General features: G+C 35.9%; 2 protein-coding genes across 5 annotated transcripts in view; one reads left to right on the top strand and one right to left on the bottom strand.

The window, feature by feature from the left end:
- Positions 1-2,417: 2,417 nt before the first annotated feature.
- si:dkey-156n14.3 lies at positions 2,418-20,049 on the top strand. Its single transcript, XM_087257110.1, has 9 exons — positions 2,418-4,298; positions 4,382-4,534; positions 4,613-4,691; positions 6,897-7,027; positions 9,914-10,084; positions 11,432-12,309; positions 14,371-14,625; positions 14,705-14,806; positions 19,423-20,049. The coding sequence occupies exons 1-9, from the start codon at positions 2,459-2,461 to the stop codon at positions 19,507-19,509; spliced, it is 3,696 nt and encodes a 1,231-aa protein (XP_087113236.1). The 5' UTR covers positions 2,418-2,458; the 3' UTR covers positions 19,510-20,049.
- The window catches only part of cfap100 (cilia and flagella associated protein 100), a 33,076-nt gene continuing 30,994 nt past the window's right edge, over positions 19,740-21,821 (bottom strand). For 3 of the 4 annotated variants that reach the window (XM_087256106.1, XM_087256105.1, XM_087256104.1), the window contains exon 14: positions 19,740-20,356. In XM_087256106.1, coding sequence (XP_087112232.1) covers positions 20,243-20,356 — 114 coding nt within the window. In that variant the 3' untranslated portion in view covers positions 19,740-20,242. 4 annotated transcript variants of the gene reach the window in all.

The following is a 21,821-nucleotide window of genomic DNA, read 5'->3' on the forward strand; positions in this document are numbered from 1 at the left end:
TGATATGCAGGCTAATGAAATTCATTTTAAGTAAGTAAAAGTAGGAAAGTGATGCCATTTGTTGATTCTATTTAACATCAGCATCAAATTTATACACTGTTTAATAAAAAAATTATTTAATGGACTATTAAACCTCCAAACATTTTAATTGAGGAAACAAAAATAAAACTTAAAGCTAAATAATTAGAAAGGTTTTTTATTTTATGTGGCCTACTGTTATTTAAGGAAAACAATTATTTATTATAGATAATTTGTAATATGGAAATTCTTGGCTTCATCTTTCCTTAATTTTTTGTCCTTGGCTAATCAAATGCCTGTAGTAATGAATGTGCACAGGCTTCGAGTAGGTAGTTGCAGTCATCATAATACAACAGATGTACATGCATTTTTAAATTTATTTCTCTGTGTAAAAGAAAAATTCCATAAAGCGTAAAGATGATTTATACCAATTCTACTCCAACTAATTGCCACCACATCATGACGAATGGTAATATCTTGTAAACTTATTTTTAAAATAACAAGTAGAGTTAAGGCCAATTCGCTTTCTCAGAGAGCTCAGCTGAAATAGAGTTTGGTTAATTAAATTGTATGGTAATTTTTACATAATTACTTTTACATCATAAATTCAACTTCGAACTTTGCACACATTGGGCTTTATTATTTCCATCTATGCACAAAGTCGAAAGTGCATAGCGCAAAAGCATTAAAGGAATGCCTGAATCCACTTTTACTATTTTAAGGACAGGAAATACGCTTTGCGTCCCAGCGCATGGTCTAACATGGTTGTGCCTATTCTCTTTATGTGTTATAGGTAGGCCCACACAGAATCTGCGCTTGCAAAATTCCACAGATTTTTAGCCCATAATTGATTCTGTTTATTTACTTGTGTAAATTTGTGTAAATTTATATTTATTCAGTTTTTAAATTGATTTAAGTAATATTACTGATTAACATGAAAATATGCATATGATATATTTACAATACAGTGTGTAAAGTAATATTTTCTGTCTTTAAGTAGACTTATTATTTGAGAGACTAGTATTTTTATTTACCAAATAAAGTGGATTTTATTGGATTTGCATTGTAAACATTAAATAAAGGTTAAAAAGGTATTACTTTTGATTCCATATACTAAGGTTTTAGTTATGATACTCTCAAAATAATTCCTCGTAAATCCACAGATTATTACAAAAATTATGCGCAGAAATAGCAAAAAATGTCCGCAAATTCTGTCTGGCCCTAGTTATAGGTGTGTTTTGAGCACAACGTGCATTAGACCAATCAGTCTCGTCTCCCATTCTCTTTAAGAGTCAATTGCATCGTGCCATGGCACATTAGCTATTTACATGGTGGATTTTGTATATACATATATATATATGCATAAAATAAATCATACTACTAATAATAAAACATTATACAAATGCAAATTGTTATATATAAACTGAAAAAGATTCTCAACATGAAGAAGGCATTGAGGTAGTGTTTTTTGTTGAAAATAATAATTTTTGTAACGTTTTAATCCTTTTTTTCATATGTGCTGTGCTCTGTGCTGGACTTTAGACCAGCTTTTAAATAATCAATGGCACATAGTTTCTAGTTTACCCCCCCCATTTTTTTGGCCGGAACACCCATGAGTCCACAAATTGGCACAAATGTATTTTGTGGTGCAAAACATGAAAATTACTGTTGCGCTGGTCTGAAAATAGCAACTAATTGTGCCAAATACGTCTTGAGCCACCTGGTGTTTGATAGGGGCCCATTGTTTGATTTTAGCATTATTATTTAGTGAATCTTAACACATATAAACTTACACCATGTCATTTGAAGAGAGTACAATAACTTAAAAATGATCCTGTTTTGCTCGTTTAATCTTTTCTCTCAAAGTGTTTCACTGAAAGACTATGCAGATCATTACAATTATTGAATTGTGGTGAGTTGATCCCTATGTGCAAAGTAGAGAAAAACTTATTAAATTGAAAAACCCAAATAAAATATTTTCCGCAATGGAAAGGTCTTGCCAATGTTGAGTCTGATCTAAACATTTACAAAAAATATACAGAGAAAGTTTAGAAAACAAAATAAACATTTGATAATATATAAATAATTTTATAACTACACTTATAAATAACATTGCAAAAAGACAAGTCAAAATTAAAATAATAGAAATCAATTTGATGTATTGTTCTACTTTACAGATCTAAATTACGTATAAATGTATTGCATTAATGCCTAATTTTTTCATAGTCTGTGGTTAAAACAAAGAGGCAAATGTTCCTAGTAATGTAACTGGAAGATTTTTGGGGGCGGTTTAGTACTGTCACATGCGCTCACTTCGATTTTGATTGAGGATGCTGAAAATGTGCTTAGTGTGGCGTAATTCCAAGTCTAGCCTATCAAAATCAGGCACTCGTATGCGAAGGGCGGAGCTTGCGAGAGCGGCTGCTACAGGGACACCAAGATGGAAATCCAGGGGCTTACTGATACCAAAAACACTCAGTACCAACATGGCGCCTCGCTCAACCCGACATTCTCACAACAGACAACAGCTTCTGGTATTCTTGCGAGACCACGGCTGATTGGAAAGGCTATCTCGGATCTCTCGGGATCGCTGGACATAGAAAGTGACGACAACAACAACCGGGCCAGGTCGACACCGCTTCGAGTTGCAGAAAATGGCAGCGGCTGCCTTCTGTCTCTTCAAAACAGCCCTCATAAGGCGTATGAAGTTCAGTCCGGAGACGCAGAGCTCGGTGACCTGAATGTGTCCAAGCCAAAGGTGTTTAATGAATTGGAGTTACTGCCTTCAGAGTTTGAGAGGGCCGACGAACATGAAGACAACGATCTGCAAATGGCTCTTCCTCTACTGGACGCAGAAAACTGCGAACAAAGGCAGGCGACAGAGAAGATTCCCGAGGACACATCTGCATCTTCAAGCAGGAGCCCCGAGGAATTATACGTAGTTTTTAATATAGTTCATAAAGACAAGGAGCGACAAACGAGCGTTCAGTACAAAGCGGAAGAGAACGGTTCGTCGGCATCACCCAAGTCAAAGACTCTCGATTCACCAACAGACTCGGAAGGAAGCTTCAACAGAACGTCGTCAAAATCAGCACATTTGTCAAGCCACAACAATTTAAACGTGAGATCTGAGAGAACGGATCAAAATGCCAGGCAGGAGGTTTGTCTAGTAACAGAGAATAGAAACCCAGTATTATCAGAGGACTTTGCTGGGACCTGTCAAACGCCAAACATCTCTACTGGGGAAATGCTCAGCAGTAGTTTAGCCGAACATTCAACAGAAGAATTGATGCAATGTGTGGTGAAAAATAATAGGCTTTCCACTGATATGAATGAAATTAATATAATGGATTATGCAAATCAAGAATCTAGTAGTAATGGGGATTGTGGCCCTGATGGGGGTTCAATACCTGTGCATGAAACGTTCTCTGGGACCATTATGATTAACAATCAGAACATCATAGTGACCATTGAAAATGGGATATTAACTCTAGCCACCCCACCAGACAGCTACGCATACAAGGATGATGGTGTGATGAGCTTAAAAGAACATTTGGGAATGAAAGACAATGAAGATCTTGTGCTGCTCAACTACGACGGTGGAAGTAAATCCATTGGGAAAATCAGCAATGTTACCTCCAGTCTACAGGATGAGCCTAAAGCTAGATTTGCCAACAGTGATTCAGAGTTGACTCTAGCTGATGACTGTTCACTATCAGAAATGGGTGTAACTCTGGACTCTTGCCCATCAATTAAGCAAGAAGAAGGGAGCGTTTGTGCTGTAGAAGATGACAGCAGTATTTGCCAAAATTTAAAACGCAAACCATTAACTTGTGAAGAATTACAGCCAATGAACCTTTTAACTGTGTCTGGAATGACCAAGAAAGTTTCGCTAGCAAAGTATAGGTGTCCCCAGCCTGGCTGTTCCAGTACCTTTGATACTCGTCAAAATCTCAAAATCCATTTGGTTGTACACACAGAAGACCAGCGTCCCTTTAAATGCACAGTAGAGGGTTGTGATTGGTCTTTCACAACATCATACAAATTGAAACGCCACCTTCAGTCTCATGACAAAGTGCGCCCTTATAAATGTGAATGGGAAAACTGTGGTCGCCGTTTCACCACTGTCTACAATCTGAAAGCTCATGTCCGAACTCATGACCAAGAAAATGCATTTGTCTGTGAAGTATGTAGTGAGAGGTTTCGCACTGCCACAAGACTCAGTAATCATCAAAGAACACACTTTGAACCTGAGAGACCACATAAGTGTGAGTTCCCAGGTGAGTTGACATTTTGACTAATTTTTTACAGTAGGTGACGACCATTTAAAGATACTAATGTTGGTGTTTCTGTGCTTCTTCAGGATGTGAGAAGACCTTCATTACTTTCAGCGCCCTGTTCTCCCACAACAGAACCCACTTCAGAGAAATGGCTCAGTTCACCTGCACCTATCCCGGCTGTGATAAGCGATATGACAAAGCCTGTCGGCTCAAAATACATCTCCGCAGCCACACAGGTGAACAAATGCACAGATGCTTCAGATTCTAACATAATTTCATCTTTCTAACATGCCCCTTTTGCTTTTCATTCTCAGGTGAAAGACCTTTTGTTTGTGATTCTGATTCCTGCGGCTGGACTTTCACTAGCATGTCAAAATTACTGAGGCACAAACGGTGAGGAGCAGAGTCTCATTAGGCTCTCATGCAGTACACAAACAATCAAATATGAAACTTTTTGTTTCCCATATTGTATCACTTTTTGTTTTATTTTTACAGCTTTCTTGTAATTATGCTTAAGTTTGAAAAAAAAAAAAACATTGTGATATTTTGGACATTGTATTTGAATGCAATTTCACCAGATTACTTGAATAGCTTCATTTACAAAATAATTCACAATTTTAGATCAATTAGCTTAATATTTTTAGTGCATCTGCATAACATATTCATTCATTCATTCATTTTCTTTTCTACTTAGTTGCTTTATTAATCAGGAGTCACCACAGCAGAATTTACGTAGCGGATGCCCTTCCACTGAAAAATGCATAAAATATAACAAACAAATTACAAACACTGATAAATACGAAATTCAAATGAGTAAACCTGTGTTTTGTAATTGTCTGGGAAGTCTGATGGTATTTAGATGCTAAAATAACAAAATTTAACACAAAAAACATTGCATAGTGTATGAGTAGTTGAGATAGTTTGCCCAAAATGAAAATCTACTCAACCTCAAGTGGTTCCAAACCTTTGAATTTCTTTTTTCGGTTTTCTTTTCTTTTTCTTTTTTTTTTTTTTTTTTGAAAAAGCTTAGAAACATGTAACTATTCACTACCATAGTAGGAAAAACAAATCTTATGGATGTAAGACGCTGCAGGTTTCTAGATTTTTTTAAAATCCATTTTTTTATTCAACAGAAAGAAGGAAAAAAACACAAACAAGTTTATGACTTGAATCAAGTAAATGATAACAGAATTTTCAGTTTTGGTTAAACTATCTTTTTAAATACAACTAATTCTTTGTGCCCAAATGCTTACACAATCACAGTCTTGTGAAAAAAACATGCAAATGATAAACTTTTACTCTGTTATGTTTAATCTTTAAAGTGAATCACGTGTTCTAAACTTAGTTTCCTTGTCAACTATAATCCCTGTTTGATATTGCACTTATTACTCTGAAAAAATGAAGGCTGCAACTGATGATTATTTTAATAATCGATCAATCTGTTAATTTTTTTTGATGAATTGGATCAAAGAAAAAAAGAGAAAAGCATTCATTTCCAACCCTTTATTCAAAAACAACTGATATCTTTAGAAAGTGCACACACATGTTGTCCTTAAACATTCCTGAGCTGTTATAATCATAATAATAAAGTAAAAACTTAGTAATTTTGTCCTGTTTTCAATCCAGATATCTTAAAAAAAACTAAATCAAGATACATACTAGACAGATTAATAATCATAAGAAATTGTCTTGTTTTCTGAAGAAAAAACCCACCTCAAAATTATTGATTGTTTGCTTAAGCTAAATTATTTGCCAGTGGGGTAAGATGGATAATCTTAATGAGATATAATCTAAAACAGAGCATTAAGTTCAAAAATAGATTGAACTTTATTGTTACTTTCGCTTTGTCTATCTGATATGAATAAAACACGTCTGTATATTATATTTGAATGGATTGTTAGACTTCCTTGTGTGTTTTACAAACTCTATTTTATTAAACTCCATGTATTGTTTTACTAGTACTTGTATTTACATGTCCCAAACATAAAATAAGCATTGGGTGGTTAAAAACACTGCATTTAATATGAGACATCTTTCTCAGCGCCAGCCAAAGCTCAGTTTGGAATTTTGTCGTCATGCTGCTTTTGTTTATATAGTGTGAAATGCTCCCACACATTGGATGATTAGGGTCGCACAGATTTCTTTACCTTTGCCATGTATCTTTCCTCTAACTTTACATTCACTCATTTTTTGCTCCATCCTGTCTATGAGGTAACGAACTCTGCTGGCATCAGTGCGCAAGAGTGGCAGAGTGCCTTTACTCCGCTCCACGCTCAAATGTTTTTTTAATAACTATCGTCTCCGTGTCGCGTAACATGTAGAATCGATTATGAAATTCCTTGTTGCAGCCCTAGAAAAGATGCATTGTGCAACCTTAATGACAAGATCATTTACAATGTTAATTGAATTTGTAATAATAAAGTTTCATTAATGTCATTTAATAAATTGTAAATACTCTAAGAAATAGTTCAAAATTGTTTTTAAGATTCTAAACGTAATATACCTTGGCATACTATTAATGCAACAGTTTGGGTGTAATATTGTGCACTGAATAGATCTGTTAGCAGTTTGTAATAAGATGTTGGTTTTCATCTTCAGGAAACACGATGATGACAGACGTTTTGCATGTCTAGAGGAAGGCTGTGGGAAATCCTTCACACGGGCTGAGCACTTGAAAGGCCATAGCATCACACACCTGGGTACAAAGCCATTTGAATGCCCTGTTGAAGGTCAGCATTTTTGATGTACAGCAACCCATACATAATTGTGCAGGAAATAGACAAAAGAATATTCATGAGCCATAAATGACAAAATATAGGCTCCCTGGCAGGGAATAATATTACAGATCCTGTAGACTTGTAGTTTGTTTGTGTAAAAATGCGAATGGTGTACAGTTTTGAAAGCTGCTTTATCATAATCTGTATCATCAAAATGGATAGTTTTTGCTGCAAACCATGAGCACGCCGGAGCCTCTTAAACAATGTAATATGCTGTATATGAGTGATTAACTATAACAGCCAGTTTATTCCAAGAGTCATTTCATTTTCAATTATTCATTTTTATAGCACATTAAAATATTGGAATGTTAACAAAAGTGCTGTACTCTACCAAACATAAACAATGATATTTGGACACAAACAAAATTTGAAGGGAAAAAATTTTGAAAAAAAATTCACATTGTAATGTTTTATATCATTGAGTCATTATTGATTTTTTAACTATCTATTTAAAGGGGTGCTCCACTACGATATATTGTAAACTTTAGTTGATGTAATGTAGCTGTGTGAACATAAACAGCATCTCTGAATGTAAAATGCTCAAAGTTCAATACAGAGGGAGACCTTGGTTTTTACAGAGTCCGCTTAGCAAAGCTTACAATGAACGAATTTTGGGGACTACAAAAAAATACTTCTGGGCCTGTGAGATCACAAGCATACTTTTACCACGCACACTTGCAGAATCTCTTCCAGTTCAGTGCTGGAATCTGTTAATCTCCTCAAAGAAGGAGCAGCTCCAACAGGCAGCAACGGTGTTTTTATTTGTTAAAATTGATTGACATGCACAGTGTCTAGCTTTAATGGTTTGTTGTAGCAAAGATGTAAACAATGGGAAATGCTGTTTGGCACCGCTAATGATTTAGCTACAACTTTATATTTATCAGTCAAACTGCTGCAAACACACACACACACTCTTCACCAGCACGTGTGTGTTTCTCTATAGGCAGCTTTTCCATGCATTTTACATCTTAGATAATGAACTCGCAAAAGATATGTAAACGATTCATATTACTTACACAGGCATATTCCGAATATATGTAAAAGACGTCGTGTAACATGTTGAGTTAAAAAAATACAGGAGAGCTCGCCTAACTTGTGTAGCAGCAGAAAAATCAGTCAAGGCTCACACAGGTGTATCCCACATCTTGTGCTTTATTCTTCTGTCAGCAGTGTCACTGTATATTACAGAGAAATAACTTAATCCGAGCATCGGAGAAAAATATAAATAAACATCGTCTTGTGCACATGCGCTTCTCGTGTTACACCCGTCTACAGATCACACACACACACACACACACAAAATGGCAAACTCTCTTAAAGGAGCCGCATCCCATTTTCACTTGTTACAGACACTAGTCAGATTTTATTTTAGAGAGCTGGCAGGAGGTTGACTGACTGTTTACACAAAAACGCGTGCTTGTACGGGCGTGACGTGGAGCCGATCCGCGAATCGCAGCACATTATGACACATGACCAATCAGAGTCACTTGAGGGCGGGCCTTTCAGAGGAACTAGGAAATATATCAGTCGTTTTCATGTTAGCTGAGTAGCTGTGTATAATCAAAGTGAGATTTATGAAAAAATAACGTGATTTCCTTCAAGTGAAACATGTGCATGCACTGCTTTGCATCTTATAAACACAACCAAGCCTTAAAATTACATTCTGGACCACCCCTTTAAGAATATTAGGATTTTTATTTTACCACTTTTTCAAAGTCAGGGTAAAATGTATTGTCTCCCGTAGGTGAAATTTATTTTAGAAAAAAAGGTTCTGCTGTACATAGACACCAACAAGACAATGAATAGCCACAATAGCCACATTTTAATAAAACTATTGCGCTTCATACCAAAACTTCATTCTGAACTTTTTTTTATCGTTATTGACAACGTTACAAGTTACTTTTTAGCTTGATTGATTAATTAAAAAAAAAAAAAAACATTTACGGAATTAAAATATAGTCACAATGAATCACGCAGTCAATGACAGAATGAGTTCATTATTTTAAATGCATCGAAAAAAAGGAAAAGGAGATTGTCTCAATAGACAGTGATCTTAAGGCAAATCGTACAAAAGTAGCAAACCCATTGCTTTAAACTTTCAATAATCTGTATATACAATAATTTGTATATACGGCTTGTATAGCTCTTGGGTCAGGGAGTTCTCAGATAACATTATCCTAAAATATATCTCTTTTTAATGTGTCTTTTAAAGGTAAATGTAAGTTGTTGTGAATTTCTCTAGTCTCGCTCACGGCACCAAACTGTTGTGAAATTCTAAGACAAGCCCAAAAAAAAAAACCAGGGAGAACTTTTGGTATCTTCAAAGCAGAATCCTTTTAATAAGAAGAACTCAGCGTGGCTGTGGCACCATCGAAAGAAACTCTCAATTGGTACAACAGACACTCAGTTTAAATACATTTGATACATGTAAGTGGGGACAGTCATGGTGGGGAAAGTCAAGCAAAGCAAGCAAATGAAGTGTTCTCGACAGGATAACATGACTTTCCAGACCCGATCTCATCAGCATATAAGTACCCATTCATGATACATTTTAGCATTAAATCAGTGTGCAAATTATGTTCTGGAGACAGAGAAGACAATAGATGCAGCCGTGCTGTGAAACTGATAGTTTGCATTACTTTGGAGACCGTCTTTTACTTTGGCCTAACTCAATATTGTAATGCATTACTTTCAAAAGTAACTTTTCACAACACTGCCTCCAAACCAGATAAGTTTCGTTTTAGTCTCAAATAAAAAAAGCTAGCATGGTTGATGGATGCAGCAATAGTTTGTTCAATTGAGTTTTCTAATTTGTATTGTTTGTTTGTAAATGTATAGGTTGTAATGCCAAGTTTTCAGCTCGCAGTAGCCTCTACATCCATTCTAAGAAGCACAAGCAAGATGGAGTCAGCCTGAGGAGTCGCTGTCCTGTTGCAGGTTGCACCAAACACTTCTCATCACGAAGCAGCCTCAAGACACACATGCTTAAACATCACAACCTCAGCCCAGGTACAGACACACCCCATTCAGTGCGTGCTAATACCAAGACAAAGCTACTAAATCTTGACTGCATACTATTGTTGGTATTCAAGACTTTCGATTCATTGTATGACTGCTCCTTGTGATAAAAATACAATTCAAAAACAACTAGCCCAGTGGTTCTCAAACTTTTTTCATCAAGTATCACCTCAGAAAAAACTGTCTCTCCAAGTACCACCATAATGACGAGGCAGATTGATTCCTATTATTAAGAATATTTATTATTGTCAGCCACTTTAAACATTATAAATAGTTTGAACATTAACTATAATGTTCTTATAGGTAAGTAATAAATAAATAAAAGGTCAATGTTTAAAATGTGCTTTTAAAAGATAACTAAAAATGGTAGTCTTAAAGTAAAAAGAGAACTGCTATACTTAAATGTAGAGTATTAACAATTAATAACCTATTCATTAAAATCCTGGGAATGTTGCTTGAACCTCAGAAGTATAAGCAATATGTCATTCATATATAAACCATTTTTGATTAATTTTGAAATATGTGTTGCATGTACATATGATATATTTGTATATCTTTGAAATCTAAACATTGACTTGTATTTTAAAATAAATAATTTTGAATTACATGTAACAATTAGAAATTAGATCTTCTTACTGCTCGTCACTTACAGTACGTGTGTCAGTCATATGCATAAATACGCTGCTTGTCCAATTCATACATGATTTATCCATTTTTACATGCGGAATTTCTGTGATATGAGATCTCATCTTAATGGACCGTTTGTGATAACTGCATACAGAGGCTAACTTTAATTAGGCTATATTCTATCTCCAAGCTTTAAGCAAGGCAAAGTTGCTCGAGTCTATATGCTTTGTGTCCCGCGACATTTGAATCACATCCAGATGTATTAGGCTAAATCTGAGTTATAAATTAACCGAAAGCCACGCTGCTTTACAAAACAAATAACTTTATATATCAAAAACATGCATTATTTTACACAACTACAAGCACACTTTCTCTGGCTCTGCACCAAAGCAGGTTGATTTTAGCATCTTATGGTGTGATGAACTAAAGTAAACATTCTAAGTGCACCAATTCTTCTACAGTGTTTTGTGTGGCGTCTCACCTCGTCCTCTTCACAATATCCCACACATTCTAACATTTGCTTTAGATCAGGCAGGTTTGCTGGCAAATCAAACTCAATCAAAATCAAGGGATTTGTGCAAAAACATAGCCCAGATCAAGTATTGAGTGCCATACATATTCATACTGTTCAATATAGTACTGTCAGATATTTATAGGTGCACTTGCTATTATTCCTTTCAAGCTGATTATGTTGTCATTCTCCTCTTGCAGATGTGTTGAGTCAGTTGGATGACGCAGCCACTCTCACACCCAGCAGTGAGCTGACCAGCACTTCACAGGCCGTCAGTGTCCCCTCAGGACCTGCAGGAGCAGAACTCAGCAGTCTGGACCTGTCCTCCCTCTTCTCCAGCATCCCTGCATGTACAGGCCCCACTGCTGTTTCTGTCGGGAGTGAAGGGAGCTCTGGGCCAGGATCCTTTTCCATGGACATACCTTTGGTTAACACAGGAATCCTCACAATAGATCCAGCATCAGTTGGATCAGCCCTTACTGGAACAAAAACTGTGGATCCTCTTATTTTAGCAGCTGGACAAGATATTGGCGTGCATGTACTAGACACTGGATTGGGCACTGGAGGAGGTGGAGGGGTTTTGCCTCATGCCGCATTGCATTTAGATGATGTGCAAACAGTCAACCCAGAAGAATTGGGAACGCTAACTGCTTTAAGCATTCAAAGAACTCCATCTTCAGAACAACTCCACACTATGAATTCCTGTAATCCCTTGACTGTAGAATCACCATCTGCTCTGACCCCATCTCTCTCCTCATCGCTCACTCAGTCTCTTTCCTCACTGACATCAACTCTTCCTCCAACACTTAGCTGCTCTCTTGTTCCATCTCTCGCCACTCCTCTGACTTCTGTCATGAGTCTGGCAGCAGCCCCTGTACAAGAGTTACTTTCTCCACAGGTCAAGGCTGACCTGACAGGCAGTGAGACATCGGTGGGACCCTTGCTAAGCAGGGTGGAGGTCATGCCTCAGTCAGATGGCAGTAAGGGGATGTGCCAGTTTGTGTTCCCCAGTCACAGTGGATCCTACAGTGGGCCAAAAATAACTGAAATACCCTCAGTCACCCCCTGCCCCGTAATGGTTAGTCAGAAAAAGCACATTTTTACTTTTAAATGTCTTGTGTTGTTAGCCATGAAGTATAATTTAATATTATTTTAGTGGTGTCAAATCTACCGACCATGACACCATTCAATGCTGTTAATTTAAAAAAAATGTCAATTTCTGTCAGCACCAACAGCCTAGTGGTCAATGCGCTGACATAGTGCAACTCTGCTGTGGCCATCCCAAATTCCATTTCCCTCTCTCTCCAACTATCACTTTCTGTCAATATATATATCTACTGTTCTGTCATAATGAAGGCAAAAATGTCAAAAATAAATTTCTAAAAAAAAAAAAAATCCAGCTAAGTTTTGAGTGCTGTTTAAGAGGTTTCTTAAACACTGCTGATTGGCTCTTAAAGCGACAGTACACTATTGCCGCATGTTTTCATCACTATTAATTAAACAAAAAGACAAAATAATTTAATGCTCTTGACTGGAGGACTTTTGTAGCTTCAATAAGAAACAAATCAAGTTTGATGAGAAACAAACTAAGTTATTTCTTAGTTATGATTATTAGTGTTTCATTAGTATATTTTTATTCTATTGTTTTTATTTCCTTTACATAATTGGGAGACTGTTAGTTGTGTCATTCTGCTTCAGTATTAAGAACAGTGTAATGTATAGGTGTACTATCAAACATATTTACAGTATTTAAATAAAAACACAAAAGTTTTGGATATACAATAGAATAAAATGTACTTATTAAAAACACTTTGCTTTAAGTATCTTCACTGTAAGAAATATGCTTGATTTGTTTCTAATCAAAGTTACAAAAGTCCTTTAGTCAAAAGCAGTGAGTAATTTTGTCCTTTTCTTTTTTAAATGAATAATGATTAAAACACAGCAACAGGAGTAAAGTACTTTCGCTTTAAGAGCCGGGCAGTGTGTGTTTAGGAACCCACTTAAATAGAGCTTAAATCTTAGCATAAAATTGACTTTTTTTTTTAACAAATAAATAAAATGTCAATCTTCTGCTTATATTTAAGCGCTATTTAAGAGGGTTCTTAAGCACTGCTGATTGGCCACAGATATATCTATGATTGGCTTCAAGGATCATTGCTCGATGCTTTCCACTTTGACACTGTAGCAATTGAAAGCTGTGTCTATCAAAGGATCCATCCATGCGCAGATATGAGCAATTTGCTGATTGACGTAGCTTTCAAACAGACATGTTCGTTTAACTGTGTAAACGCTGGGAAATGCCAAGTAGAAGGCAAAGAACTCGCGCAGATACAAACCAACTGTGTTGTCACTTCATGTTGGCTGTGTCTAGTCCTTTCTAGACCAAAAATTTGCCCATGACTGCACCAAATGGATGATAGCTGACTGAAATGAGAGTGCAGATTTTAAACCTGTTTGAGAGGATGTCTTTACACAATCGCAGGGGCAGTTTTCTGTTTTGTATTCATTCCACCAAGAAAACCGGAACATGAACGCGCACAGACAATCTTTAAACAAAGTATCGTTTAATACCATTTTCACAGTACTTGTCACTCACCACAGTCTGGTAATCGAAGAGTCCATATCCCTTGCAAATATTTGAGAAATGCAGCAAAATAACAGCTGACTTTGTGTTCCCGCTCAAATCATTTTTAGAATCTTTTTTACATTATTTGTACTCATGCTTTGATTTGCTAATGAATAACCAATCGTTAAACCAACGAGACATGACATGGGAAGCACACCAGACAAACTAGCCTGAGTGACACTAACAGATGGTCTGACAATGGCCGATCATCATCTTGGTGTGTCCTTGCCTTAAGTGCTCAGTGAAGAGATGATCATTGGAGTCAATCACAATCATATCTGTTTAGCATGTGATTACAATGGCTAATCTTGTGTTTATAAACTCTCTTAACAGCGCTCAAGAAGCAGGTGGGAAATGCTGGTGGTGTCACATTGTTGCTGTTCTTTTTTTTCAGTACTAATTGGTGTCAATTTGGGTCCTGGACAAGTTTGTATTTAGTTGAATGGACTTCTCTTCAACAACTTTATAAAGAAGCAAATCAAAAGCTTAAATGTTCTATTGTTCTGCCTTTAGGAAAGCAGTGGATCAGCACGCACGGATTACAGGGCCATTCAGCTTGCCAAAAGGAGGAAGCAGAAAGGCTCAAACTCTTCTACATGTGCCTCAGAGACGCCCCAAAGAAAGACTAAAGTGTCAAAGAGCACCAACTCTGCTCTGCCGACTAATTCAAGTGCTCATTTTGGAGAAGGAGCTGCTGCAGGAAATGGTGAGCTCCCCATCCGGGATCCAGTGACAGGCACACAGTTTGTACAGATTCAGCTGCTGCAGGTGAGATGATGGGACAGTATTGGGAAGCAATCTCTCTTCTTTTTTTTGTTGAGTCCATTGATTTGAGTGTTTGCTACAGGATGACCCTGCTGCTGATGGAGACCTGGCTTTCCAGTTGAGTTCACAGACCTCATGTTCACACTCTCAGCTCACGGTGGATCTGCCTGTACACATCCTACAGGTTTGTACAAGTACTAGGGGCGTAACAATTTACTAGTTTCTCCAGGTTTTTGTGGTTTTGCTATGGCTGAATTTATCGCAAAATCAGGCAAGCTTCGGAAAAATTTGCAGGTCTTGCTTTTTTCTAAAATGCCACAGATTTACTGCAAATTCGGTGGCTAGACTCTTTTTATGACATCATCAAGACACAGATTCACCAAAAACAAAGGCCATGTGGCTGCAAACAACACTCGCTAAGCCATGATTTTACACCCATCATGATTGTAGGTGGCAGTATACAGTATACCTTTATGCTAGTCTGTTACTTGGCATTTAAACAGATAAAGAAGACATGCATGGTAAATATGAGCAACAATACAAAGTCGCATTTACCCACAAAAATTACTGCGAAAGACTTAAAAAATGTTGGTAATGTTAAATGAAATGATTTAAATAAAGACTTGTTGCGAACACAGCACATAACAGAGATAGTGTGATGGCTCTTTTACAGTGCACGCACTAGGAGAGCAGAAAGCAGAGTGTGTGTAGCACATGAGCAGAATCAGCCAGTAGGCTTTCACATCAGCTTATCTACAGTGCACCAGCTTAAAGTGACATTTAAAGGCTTAAATAGGTTAATTAGGCAAATCATTGTTTAATGATGGTTATACAATGATGGACTATTGAAAAAATTAATATTGCTTAAGGGGACTAATAATATTGACCTTAAAAGGGTTTTAAAAAAATCTAAACCACTTTTATTCTAGCCGAAATGAAACGTATAAGTTTTATTTAAAATTTCTTCAGAGTAAAACATATCGGAAATACTGCGAAAAATTCCTTGCTCTGTAAAACATAATTTTGGAAATATAAAGAGAAAAAAATCACTAGAGGGCTAATAACACTTAAGTTGTTTTTTATTTATTTATTTTTTACTGCGGTGGCCTTCATGATTCAGTGGATTTTAATTTTGATCTTTGAGCTGTTGTGCACACACTTTTATACAGATGTATAGATATAATTTTTTTTAAACATATAGTATCTTTTAAATTCAAGTGTGATTTTTTTTTTTTTTTTTTTTTTTTTTTTTTTTTATAAGTTACAGTACCCAATGTCTTGGTTTAGGAGTAGTAAAAAAAAAAATTCTGTTGTATATTTTTTACAGCTAATCACCACAAAATAATGCCGCAAATTTTAGGCTGCAAAATTCAGAAAAAAAGTCCTGTGAAATCCTGGAGGGACTGGTTTACACTGTTCAATATGACATTGTGTCAAAAAGAGAAATTGCCATGACTTTAACACATTTTTATTTATTCAAGCATAAGCATAAAACAGGATCTTTTCTTTACTTTGAACAATTATACTTGACTATATACTTAAGCTATACTTGACCCATCTCCTAAGGCAGTGGTCCTCAAATGTTTTTAATCAAGTACCACCTCAGAAAAAAATTGTCTCTCCAAGTACCACCAAAATGAGCAGTATTGAAATACAGTGGTGCAGTAGGCCCAGTAAAGCAGTTACGGCTCTGCACAGTTAAAAAGCGTGGCAGATTACATCAGAAATATAGGCTATATGTCATATATGATATATTATATACATTATTTTTGATAAATTTTGAGATGTGTGTAGCATGTACATGACATATTTCATTCCTCCGCATACCACTAGAAGGAAGCCTGCGTACTACTAGTGGTACACTTACCACCGTTTGAGATCCACTGTCCTAAGGGGTCTTTTTTTGCAGCATATAAAGCAAAAACAGCTCTGTGTTAAATAAAATAAATGTATTACAGTAGTTATTAACAAATGTAAAGAGAATAATTTTTTATATATATAAAGAATTCTTTGGGATTTTAGTGTCCAGCGCAGATCTCTGCTCAATTTGACAATAGCTTTGTTTACAACCAAAGGTGCAAATGGGCTGTAAACTTAGTGTTTTTCAGTCAATGATGAATTTACAGTGATAGATTTATGACTATTTTCAGTTTCATAAGATTCCTTTCACAGCCTCGACGTTTTAATGTAATTCAAATACTAAAATCAGTTAAATAGATTTAAGCATTCATTTAGTTATTAAAGCTTAAAAAGAGATGAAAGACCATTTAAACGCAGGTGCCATCATTAGCAGCAGGCTAGGCTAATTCCTGGCTGTGTTCTATTCCCTGTTAACCCCCTCCCCCCACCCCCCATGCCATATTCATTTAGAACCGTCTAACATTTAAACTTGGAATGATTAAAAATAAATAAGCATTGCAGCCATCACTCTTAGGTGTAATTTGCTCTTAAAGAATTTTTACGTTTCAGTTTTAGCGATATTCACACTTTTACAATTGCGCTCCCTTTACAGTGCACTGAAAACATTGATGTCATTTTGAACAGCCATTGTTCATGATGAAAGCTATAGGTGACCTATTATTTAAAAGCGGTATTTGTTACATCTCTAAAGCTTGTTAAAACAAAATTCATGGCATACGTATCTGTTTACCAAAACTAATATATTAATATTCAGCGGCAAGTTGTCATTGTTTAGGAAACACATGTCAGGCAGTTTTTTTTTAAATAAATAAGATCTTAAACATGGCGATAGGATGTATGGGATGACAATTAACCGGAATCCCTGGGGCTGGCTGACTGAAATTAAAAGTCTGTGTGCATATATGCCATTAAATATATGCATAAATATATATGTCAAACAAAATGGTCTAGGTTTTTATAAAAGGGGCTAGGCCAGAGCTCTGAACTTTGGTAATTAGAGCAACAAATAAGTTGGCATCACAGGCCACGTTCACACCATCTGTAACTTACTTTCAGGGTTTGTTATGTGGTACACAGCTAGTATAGTTTAAAAGTGATGTGGATGTCAACCCATTTAGTTGACAAGTGCATGTCATTTTGAGACGAAAAGAGAGAACAGAAAGCAATGCATTGAGCAGTAGACTTTGTTTCTACACAGATACCTTTTTTGTATAACAATCAGGACTGGTAAGAGAACACCTTGCTTTTTTTTTGTTTTTTTTTGTTACATTTAGCAACATAACTTTTACATTTCTAATGACAAAGTTAAAACCACATCTCACTACCCAGCTTTAAAATATTTTCCATTTTGGTTTTTATCTTTAGAGTTGGGGCCTTTTTATGGTTTGACTAGCCAAAATATTTTATACCCAGTTTACACCTCTATTTAGAGTCTAGAAGTATCCCTAATTCTGCATGTTTTGTATATCCTAAAGGTGCAGTAGGTGATCTGCCAAAATGCTAACCGGTTTGCATAATATCTTTGAAACACAGTCCCATCCCTGCCATCCCAAGCCATGCCAACTGAAATCCCGAATACGCACAATAAAGATGGCAGAGATCCACTAGATCAGGGGTGTCGAACTCCGTTCCAAAAGGGCTGAAGCCCTGCACAGTTTAGTTCCAACCCTGCTCCAACACACTTACCTGTAGGTTTCAAACAAGCCTGAAGGACTCAATTAGTTTGATCAGGTGTGTTTAATTAGGGTTGGAACTAAACTGGCCCTTTTAGAACTGAGTTTGACACCTGTGCACTAGATCATGTCATTCGCTAGTTAGAAAACTTTATAGTACTTTATAATACTAAAATTCCCAATGAAAGACTGCATTATTTCTAGCTCATTTTCAGTTGTGTAGCAAGCAAATCTTGTCATTATGTGCTGTATTTCATGCAGGTAAGGATGGCTGATCTCACTCTCTCATGCACTGTCCTAAAGTGACTACTGTATGCTTAGTGCTCGGCCGGCAGTGTGCAGGAATTACAATTGCTGTATTACTTAGCCATACTAGCTTTTTCTGAGCGAATATTTAAAATAGTGTGAACAAAATAGGGAGCTCGTCACATGTTGTGATTTGTTCATTTTTTTAACAATGTGAATATAAAAGCAACTTCACCTCAGTAAAGCAGGCTAGGTGGAATAACGATTTTTACTTATGTTTTGTTAATCGAAATAAAAATCTAGATTATTGATGCTGTAAAAGGTCACTTATGAAACTGAAAATAGTTGCATCAAGCTTTCGCCGGAAGATTTCATTGGCTGAACAACATTTCTGTGCATATAACCCATCGTATTAACAAAGTCAACATCAGCTTTGTGTGACTAAAATAGTTTTAAAACAGAACATTACCTGTCTAAAAGAAACACTTCAGCCATGGTGTCGTCCTTCCTCCAGCGTGCAAAACTAACTCCAATATTGATTTAGGATTTTAAAAGTTTTGATTCAGCATTGGATTTTACTGCTGTCCCTTTGCCGGCAGATCTTCGTGAACAGCTGAGCAGGTGTACAAAACTACTTTTGTTGAATTATGGGAAATTACGACCAGATCAATTTTAATTTGACTAACAATTTTTATGCCTTACCCAGAATATAAAACCACATATAAAACATTTAGATCATTTACTTTAATCAGTACTATTGGAATGTGAAGAGACTTTCAACCAGCACAGCAAGATATGTTTCTGAAGACAATTACCTACTGCACCTTCACCTAGGACTATATTTATAAACCAGTGGATTTGTTCTGTAAAATATTTAGTTGTGTTTTTTTGGGGGGTTTTGTTTGTTTGTTTTGTTGCGCAGTATCATATGAACTTTAAACATATATATTCTCACTTCTAGGAGCCCACAGTTTTGGCTGAAGATGAAAGTGGATCTGACAACTCCCAATTTACTGGTAGCACCATAAACCTTCAAGACCTGGAATGATGGCAGAAACAAGAAGTGCTACTTGAGGACTTTTTATGATGGGCTGTTTCTGTCATTCTTTTTTATATATGGTCTTGTACTATTTCTCAGTGCCTCCACTGGTTTTATAAATCTCTAGTTTTTGGGATGTCATTATAGTACTGTGTTCAGTAAAAAAAAAAAAAAGCTAATTTGACCAAAAACAAAGCACATTTAATTTTTGTTTAATTGTAATCATGTGACTTGCTTGATTTGTCAAGAATCAATGTTTAGTTTCTAGATGTGTGAGCACACAAAAGACAGTGAACATTATTGATTTGTGTCTTAACCAGAATAAATATTTGTTATTTGTCATTAATCTAGACAGCCCATTTGTCCATCATTTATTTGCCTGATTGAGCGCTATGGAAAAGAAATAATGCCTATTTTTGTATGGCTTTGTAAAGTGCAAATGTTCAATGTTTGTGAAAAACAACAAATCTACATTTTCTAAAGTGATGATGTATTTATTAGGTTTGGTTTACTTCAACACATTAATAAAATTTTACATTTGAATTGAAATCTAATTGTCAGTAAATGCTTTTCTTTTTTTGACATGATCATGGTTTATACAATCTTACACAAGTTTTAAAGAAATTAAACCACAAATACAATGAATTAATTTTTTGCTTAATGTTACCTACTATGTACTTTTAATTGTATAGAAATGAAATTAGGACAGTCGTTTGAATATCAACATACTTGAAAATATAATTTAACTAAAGAAATATAGGAACTCTTCATTCTCCCGGTCTGTAGTTTCGTTGTTCTTGTTTGAGTGAAGTTTGCGAACAGGAGGTTGAGAGCGTGGCATCAACTTCTTGACAGACTATAATAATACAGAAGACATGTTGTCAGTTTCATTTTTTGGAATAAACATGTTCTGTCATAAAAAGCAAACATTGTCTGTTAAACCGTTTAGGTTTCCTAATCCCCAAAAATCTCCATACACTCCATAATTTATTAAATGAAACACTTTCTCCCGTCATTCATTTACAGTTTTTTTCAATCGCTAACAAGCATTTGTCCAACCAGTTGTCACTTTTTTTAAAAGTCTACACAGCATCAGTCTTTTGTGGCCATACCATTGACATTTAATTTCTTTTTTTCCATATATGCTGTCAGTAAACAGATTTCCACAAAGCAATACCTCCCAAAAAAATTACGAATTATTTTTGTAGTATTTACGAATAATAACAAGACATCCCACAATTGCAAAAACAATATTCAATACCTTAAATACAGTATAAAAACCACTGCTTCTGCAATGACATCAGTTCACAACAAACAAATCTCAGCTGATAATAAACAAGTAATTGACACAGCTGATTTATGTTGGGTAAATTGGGCCAAGCACATGTGATTCCAGTCTGGTTTGGACTTGGTCAATTGTGTTTTGTAGGTATGAGTGTTAAGAGTTTGAAAAAGTATCAGATGTATGAGTAAACGTTTGTTAGCAATTGAAAAAACTGTAATAGATTGTTGTGTAGACTTTCTTTGGTACATTCTTTGATACTGTGGAAATATAAATTTATTTAATCTAGTTCCAAAATGTTTTGTAGCTTTGTATTTTTAATTAGCTCATTTCAAAACTTTAGCTAGGGTGTGACAGACCTTAAAATCCTTTGGTTCCTGAGTACTGGCTGAGCCAAAGTTATGCAAATGCTTTAGGAAGCGTCTTTACGACGGTGCCTTTGTCTTCGGGTGATACTTTCCAACACTTCATTTGATCACTGCATGCTACTATTTATGTGGATGAGATGGGGGCTGTGAAAATGCTGTTTATTTTACTGAATCCAATACTTCATTTACATGCTGTTTAGCCATCTCCACCTAGCACTCCCTTCCTCCTAAAATCATATTTTAGACTCATTTTAGACTTGCTTTCAGACGTGTGATAAAACACGCAGACTGCAGACTTATAAGAAACTCCTGTAGGTTCTTGCAGACTCGTGGACTTCTTGAAGACGCTGTATGACAACAGATTAACCAACACATCTCAATAAAGAAGTTCTTCTGCTTGTTCGAGTCTCCTGGACTGGGTTTTCTGTCTTCATTAATTTATTTATATTTTGTATTTTTATTCAATACATTTGAAGAAATTTAGTCACAATGACAATTCTTTTGGGGTGAACGATTTTTTTAATGTTTTCGAAGTTGTGTCTGTTTAGCAGATTTCACAGGCTCACAGATTTACAATATGACCGGTCATTTTAACAAGTGTAGTGTAAACAAGTTAGTAATTATGAGTATGGAAAATGTCTTTTCCTGCATTTATTCTGCTTCAGTCAGTC

The sequence above is a fragment of the Danio rerio genome, chromosome 6 (genome assembly GCF_052040795.2).
Source record: "Danio rerio strain M-AB ecotype USA chromosome 6, GRCz13ab, whole genome shotgun sequence".
NCBI lineage: Eukaryota > Metazoa > Chordata > Actinopteri > Cypriniformes > Danionidae > Danio > Danio rerio.

Coding starts and splice junctions, on each gene's coding strand:
- si:dkey-156n14.3 (XM_087257110.1), top strand. CDS start 2,459: ATGGAAATCCAGGGGCTTACTGATACCAAAAACACTCAGTACCAACAT. Junction 4,535..4,612: donor ACATCTCCGCAGCCACACAG/GTGAACAAATGC, acceptor TTTCATTCTCAG/GTGAAAGACCTTTTGTTTGT. Junction 10,085..11,431: donor ACATCACAACCTCAGCCCAG/GTACAGACACAC, acceptor CTCCTCTTGCAG/ATGTGTTGAGTCAGTTGGAT.